Source organism: Chrysochloris asiatica, unplaced genomic scaffold, assembly GCF_000296735.1.
Source record: "Chrysochloris asiatica unplaced genomic scaffold, ChrAsi1.0 scaffold00010, whole genome shotgun sequence".
Taxonomy (NCBI): domain Eukaryota; kingdom Metazoa; phylum Chordata; class Mammalia; order Afrosoricida; family Chrysochloridae; genus Chrysochloris; species Chrysochloris asiatica.
This window is the reverse complement of record NW_006408528.1, coordinates 36,077,782-36,084,349: the sequence shown is the minus strand read 5'-3', so window position 1 is coordinate 36,084,349 and position 6,568 is coordinate 36,077,782. Positions and strand designations below refer to the sequence as shown.

At 40.5% G+C, this 6,568-nt stretch overlaps 1 protein-coding gene across 1 annotated transcript; it reads left to right on the top strand.

Moving 5' to 3' along the window:
• The first annotated feature begins 1,775 nt into the window (after positions 1–1,775).
• Positions 1,776–2,198, top strand: LOC102826435 (DNA-directed RNA polymerase II subunit RPB11-b1-like). The gene has a single exon (XM_006834404.1). It carries the CDS (start codon positions 1,776–1,778, stop codon positions 2,196–2,198), a length of 423 nt encoding a protein of 140 aa, XP_006834467.1.
• The last annotated feature ends 4,370 nt before the right edge of the window (positions 2,199–6,568 follow it).

Below are 6,568 nucleotides of genomic sequence, written 5' to 3'. Positions count from 1 at the left end.
ATCTTCTTCTTATTTTCTTTTGTTAGATTTGCCAATGGTTTGTTGATTTTATTAATCCTTTCAAAGAATCAACTTTTTATCTTGTTGATTCTTTATATTGTTTTTCTGTTCTATTTCATTTATTGCTGCTCTAACCTTTATTATTACTTTTCAAAGTATGACAGTTGGTATACTTTGCTGCTCTTAATCTAATTGCTGGAGATGTTGGGTTAGATGTTGACTTTGTTTCTTTCTTCTCTGTGGATGTGTGCGAGAACTACTATAACTAGCCCTAGGATTACTTTTTTTTGCTGTGTCCCAAAGGTTTGGGTATGTTGTGCTTTCATTCTCATTCCATTCAAAGAATATTTTAATTTTAATTTTGTTTGTTCTATTACACAGTAACTTTTAAACAGTATATTATTCAATTTCCATGTGTTTGATTTCTAATTTTATAGCACTGTGATCTGAGAAGATGCTTTGCAATGTTTTTTTCAATTTACTGAGGTTTGCTTTGTGGCCTAATATATAGTTTATTCTGTAGAATCTTCCATGTGCACTGGAATAGAATGTATATTGTGCTGCTATTGGTTTGCATGCTTTCTATACATCCAGGAGGTCAAGTCGGTTGATAGCGTTGCTTAGTTCTTCTGTGGCTTTGTTGAATTTCTTTCTAGTTGTGTATGTTAAAATCTCCTACTGTTATTGTAGAGTTGTCTGTACCTTACTTGGCTTCTATTAGAATTTGATTTATGTATTCTAAGATAGTTTTATTAGGAGCACAGATATTATTATGATTATGTCCTCTTGTTCAATTGACCCTTTAATCATGAGATAATAGCCTTCTTTTTCTCTTATTCAGGTTTTTGCCTTAAAGTCCATTTTACCAGAGCTTAAATATTGCCTCTTGTTCATGTTTCATTGTCTTTAGCTTGAAATACTATTTTCCATCCTTTGATTTTTAGTCTGCTTTATCTTTTTGTGCAGGGTGTGTCTCTTATAGACAGCATATTGAAAGATACGTTTTTCTTATCCATTCTGCTACCCTCTGTCTCTTGACTGGTGCATTTAACACGTTTACATTCAGTGTAATTACTGACAGAGACAATGAATTGATTGCTGTCATTTTGCTGTGTGTGTTTTTTGAGGTGTTGCTGTTTCTTTGTTCCACACAATTTTCTGCACTGAATTCATTTTATTTATGGGTTTTCTTTTCATTTTCTTCATTTCCGGTGTGTTAATGATGACTGGATCTTTCTGGTTTTCTTCTTTTGTATTTTCAGGTGAAGAATTATTAGCGTGCTTTGACTTTACCCTATTAATTGTTTTTTTCCTTCAAACAATCTGTTTTCTCTTGAAAACTACTTGCCCCTTGGAAACTCTGTATCTATACTATTCCCTCTTTTCTCTCCGTTGTTGACTTCATTATAAATTGATACCTCTGGTTCCCTATTTTCAGTCTTGTATGTTTGTTTTACTTTAAAAACTTTCATATCTGGATTGAGTTCTGGGTGATGTTGTAGAATTTGCCAGTTTCAGGTTGTTGTCTTCTGTTGTTCGTTCTGAGCCCAAAGGCCACTATTTAGCATTTTTTATAAAGCTGCTCTAATTATTGCAAATTCCTTTCATTTCTGTTTATCAGGAAATGTCCTAATTTCATCATCGTATTTGAAGGACACCTTTGCTGGGCATTTTACATTTAGCAAATCATATACTTTGCTTCATTAAAATGATAGCAATTTCCAAACCTGGAAGAAGAAACTGACCTGGAAGGTGGCGGCAGCTGTGGTCTCAGGATGAATGCCCCTCCTGCCTTCAAGTTGTTCCTGCTCTTCAAGGGTGTGAAGATCACCATCAACAAGGACACCAAGGTGCCCAATGCCTGCTTGCTCACCATCAACAAAGAAGACGACACCCTCAGAAACATCATCAAATCACAGCTGTTGAAAGACGCACAGGTGCCGTTTGCCAGCTACAAAGTCCCCCACCCCTTGGAACACAAGATCATCATCCGCGTGCAGACCACCTCTGGGTGGCCATCAAAGACAAGCAAGAAGGAATTAAATAGTGAACTGGAAGGAGCCTTGCTCAGCCTAGAAGCCCAGCTCCAACCCACTCTGGGCACTTCTCTCAGGGCATCAGGCACTGTCCTTGTAAAGATAGCTCATGAGCCCCTCAGCCCGGCACCTATGTCTCTAGTACTTATGTTCCCCTCCTAATAAAGTGTGGTAGAGAGACCTGGCTGTGGGCTGATACTGGCTAGCCTCGTTCTCTGAAGCAGACTTTACAAGCAGCTGGTCTCAGGCTCAGTGGGGTCACCTGCATGGCCTATTTCAGATCCATTTGGTGGTGATGGTGGTGGTGGGGAACCAGAGACCTGGGAGGCAGACCCTGGCGCTGTCTGAGAGATTGGCAAGGACAAATTCATTCTAGACCCAAAGCTGGGCACTGGGATGGCTGTGGGAAGGTGCTGTGGACACTGTCTTCCCAAGCCTCTGCTTTCGAATGTCAACCCCCACAGCAACCCACAGTGGGGCCCAGAGAATGGCAAGCAGTGCTCCACAAGCTTCTTTTTAATATCACTTTATTTAAAAAAAAATCATAGCCAAAAAAAAGATTGCAATTTCCTCCATGTACCATCATTTAAACAGTACTTACCTCTATTCACTTTAACTATTGCATTCTTACCTGTGTCTCTTACTACCTTCATTTTTCCTCTGCTTGTATATTGCCTGCCCTGTAACCCATGCGAACATGTGTCTACCCTCTAGTCTGTGAATAATTTTCTCTCCCCCGCTCCCCATGCAATATCATAGAATGTTTCTTTTATCAAGAAAACCTTTTCTTAACTTTTTACAACTTTGGTCTCAACAATATTTGTCCTTTTTTGATTGACTAATTTCACTAAGCATAATGTCCTCTAGGTTCATCATGTTGTGAGGTGTTTTGCAGATTCATCATTATTCTTCAACATTTTGTAGGATTTCACTGTGTATGTACCAAAGTCTGTTTAACCATTCTTCTGTTGATGGACATTTAGGCTATCTCCATCGTTTTGATGTTTCTCTTGTGGACTCGTGTATTGAAGGGTCCTGGTTTCTTATCCATTCTGCTTCTCTGTCTTGCCTGGTATATTTAATCCATTTATATTCAGTGTTATTCTTGATAGGTATGAATTGATGCTATCAATTTGCTGTGTGTGTGTGTGTGGGGGGTGTTGCTAGTTTCATTGTTCCACATAATTTTCTGTGTTGAGTTCATTTTGGTTTTGGGTTTTATTTCCATTTTCATTTCTGTTGTGCTAATGGGTCTAGCGTAGTGGTTACAAATCAGGCTGTGAACCGCAATGTCAGCAGTTCGAAACTACCAGCGGTTCCGCGGAAGAAAGATGAGGCGTTCTGCTCCCATAAAGATTTATAGCCTCAGAAACCCTGTGCAGGGTTGCTATGAGTCGGAACCGACTCCATGGCACTTAACAACAACAACAACAATGGGTCTACAGATGCTGAAAGGCAATAAGGACCTTTTCTCAGAGCCAACAAAGAGAAAGTCTTCTCCAAAAGTCAACACTCTGAATTTGAACTTCTAGCCTTATAAACAGAAAGCCGGGTTAGCAAAGCAGTTGAAGTGATAATTCAGCATACAGAAAACATGAAGAGAGTATATGACAAAGGACAAGTTGAATTAGAACTGTATCAAGTTCTTCTGCAGAATGAAAGATCTTTTAACCCTCTTGGAGATGAAGATGACCAAAAGAACATTCAGCTTCTCTAAACTCCAAGCCACCTTCTCTTTAAAGAATGATTATTACCTCTTTGCCCAGAAATATTAGAAATGCAGCTTTGGCATTCACAAGGGACTCAAGTCATATTCCTTTTTAATGTTATTTGAGTTTGGGCAACAAAAAGAACTCTGAAGGGGCAAGATCAAGGTTGTAGGGTGAATGGGTAAGGTTTCTCAACAAAAGTCTGTAAGCCAGCTCTTGCTACCCTCCAAGAATGAGCAGGTACATTGTCATGATGGGAAAAAAAATTCTGGGTCCAACCTTCCTGGCCTTTTCTCACCCATGCAGTTTTCAATGTTCTTAAAACTTACTTCTTAATAAGACTCTGTGATCATTCTGTGAAAGTCAAGAAGATCTATCAAGATTACCATTTTGGAATCCCAAAAACAGTGCTGTAACATTCTGAGCTGACCTCTCTGACTTTCATTGAACTGGCCCAGCAGATCCTCTTGGAACCCACTGTATTGATTGGACCTTTCTTTTGAAGGCACCCTTAGAAGTCTAAGACAATTGTATCACAAAGAACTTGTCTACAGTCCTCATCCACTGATCACAGAGACATGTTTAAACATGTTTTGTTTGGAATAAACTCATGCATATATGAACTGGAGTGGCACTGTAGGATAAGCACTGGGCCATAAGGTCAGTTTGAACTGCAAGGTCAGCAGTTCAAACTCATCAGCTGCTCCTTGGAAACCCTATACAGGGTTGCTATGACTTGAAACCGCCTCGCTGGCACTTAATAACAACAATGCGTGAACTAGAATCCTAGTAGCAATACTTTTTGACTTACCCTTGTAAAAGGAGTTGAGAATGGTCCCTCTTTTATTCTCTGGAAGACTGTATGATTGAAGTGATTTCATCTTTGAATGGTTGGTAGAATATTTTGGTATAGGAATTTATTTCTGTTCTCCTCCTACCTGAGGCTCCTGAATCAAAACTCAAATTTCCTCATCTTTTTCTTACTATGGGCAAATGCTCTCAGTGCAGCCTTGGTGCTTACTAACTTTCCTTGACCCTCTGGAGTCAAGCTTGCTCTCAGAATTTGGCTTGGCTGGCACTTCCCACTATTCTGACAACTCTTTAATGTTTAAAGGTAAAATCGCATTCCTATTTGTTTTCAAGAAGAGGAAAGAAGGTCTAAATAAGAAAGTTGCTGTTAAGTGCTGTCGAGTTGGTTCCAACTCATAGAGATCCTGTAGAAGGTTTCTGAGGTGTGGCTGGTGGGTTTGGACCACCAACCTCGAAAGTTCATCATGTGGGGCAATGGATATAGTAGACCAACCCAGAAACCACTCTGTTTAAGAAATTCACAGGCTTACTGGCTTAGATGAATTTCCTACATTAGCAAGGTCTCTTTTTCTTTAGAAGTTCCCTTGTACTCCATCACCAATTCTTTTTTGCAGATATTTTTCACTGACAGTGAGAAACTTAACCATTAGCCTCAAGTTCTTTCCAGAATCTTAAAGGAGAGTATGTAATAGGCTTGTGTAGATGTCAAGAAAGGAGCTCCAGTAGCGCAGTTATGAATTGGGCTGCTAACCTCAAGGTCAGCAGTGTGAAACTACCAGCTGTTCCACGGGTGAAAGATGAGGCTTTCTACTCTAGTGAATATTTACAGGCTCAGAAACCTTGATATATCCTCCATCTAGATATGCATTTCCGAAGACAGTGTTGCTATGAGTTGAAACCGACACCATGGCAAGTAACTACCACCACCAGACGTAAAGAGGGATCCAAGATAGTAAAATTAGCTTTTTGTGAAGAATCCATACATACACCTTTTACAAATGGACCTTGAATATGGTAGGAAAGGAAGCAAAGAAAAATTCTCTCTCCTCAGGGCCTATCACAAGGCAACTGGGGACAACTCTAGAGGGCCGTCCCAGCTTCAGTGTTCCCTGTGGGATCCGTCGAGGCCTTTGTTGCATCCGTGACCAACTTCTCTGTCGATTTCTGCTTCCTTGACTCTGACAGGTCTTGCTTCATTTCACAGCACATTCCCAGATCAGCCTGCACGCAAATAGCCTAACTCAGTCTGTTTCATGGAGAGTCTTAATCTAAGACAAAGTCTACAAAGAAGTTGGCAGGTGACACCAACTAGAAGAGTTCATGGACTTTGGGGGAAGAAGGAGACAGAATGTCCTAGAAGCAGCTATAAGAAGAAAGGATTTCCTCCAGTTCCAGCTGTACTGAAGTGTGGGAGAGAAAAACCCACCTCCATTTGGGCTCAAGGGGAAACAGAGTCCTCAAGAAAGAGCCAGAAGGATAAAAAAGTGAAGGAAATGTTGAAAGAAAATTGAGGAGATTTTCTAGTGGTAGAACACAAATTTCAGAGAACTGATGAAAAGGAAAAGGGAGATGAGGTCCAAAGAGGGAATTTGAGTCCCTGGGTAGTACAAACACTTGTGGAGATTTGAGTTCATCCTGAGGTATCCCAGAAGAAAGGCCTGGTGATATACTTGCTAAAATCCAGCCACTGTGGTGCCCGGTTCTACTCTGACACATATGCTGTCACCATGAGTTGAAGTCAACACAATGGTAACTGATGATGGTAGTGCTGCTTGGGGATAGGTGTGGTGGGAGGAGGAGGAGGGGTGACCTTGCACCTTGAGCCTCTAGTGATGACTGAATTCAGCAGGAAAAAGAAAGAACTCATAGTCCTGACCAGAGAGGTTATCTACGTGGATGGAGAGCGTAGGGAGGGTATTGCAGGAACATGCAGAAAATCGACTCCATTTCTTCCTGACAAAGTAGATGTCAAGGCCCAGACGGGATCTTCTCATCTGGAGAAACAAAAACTCA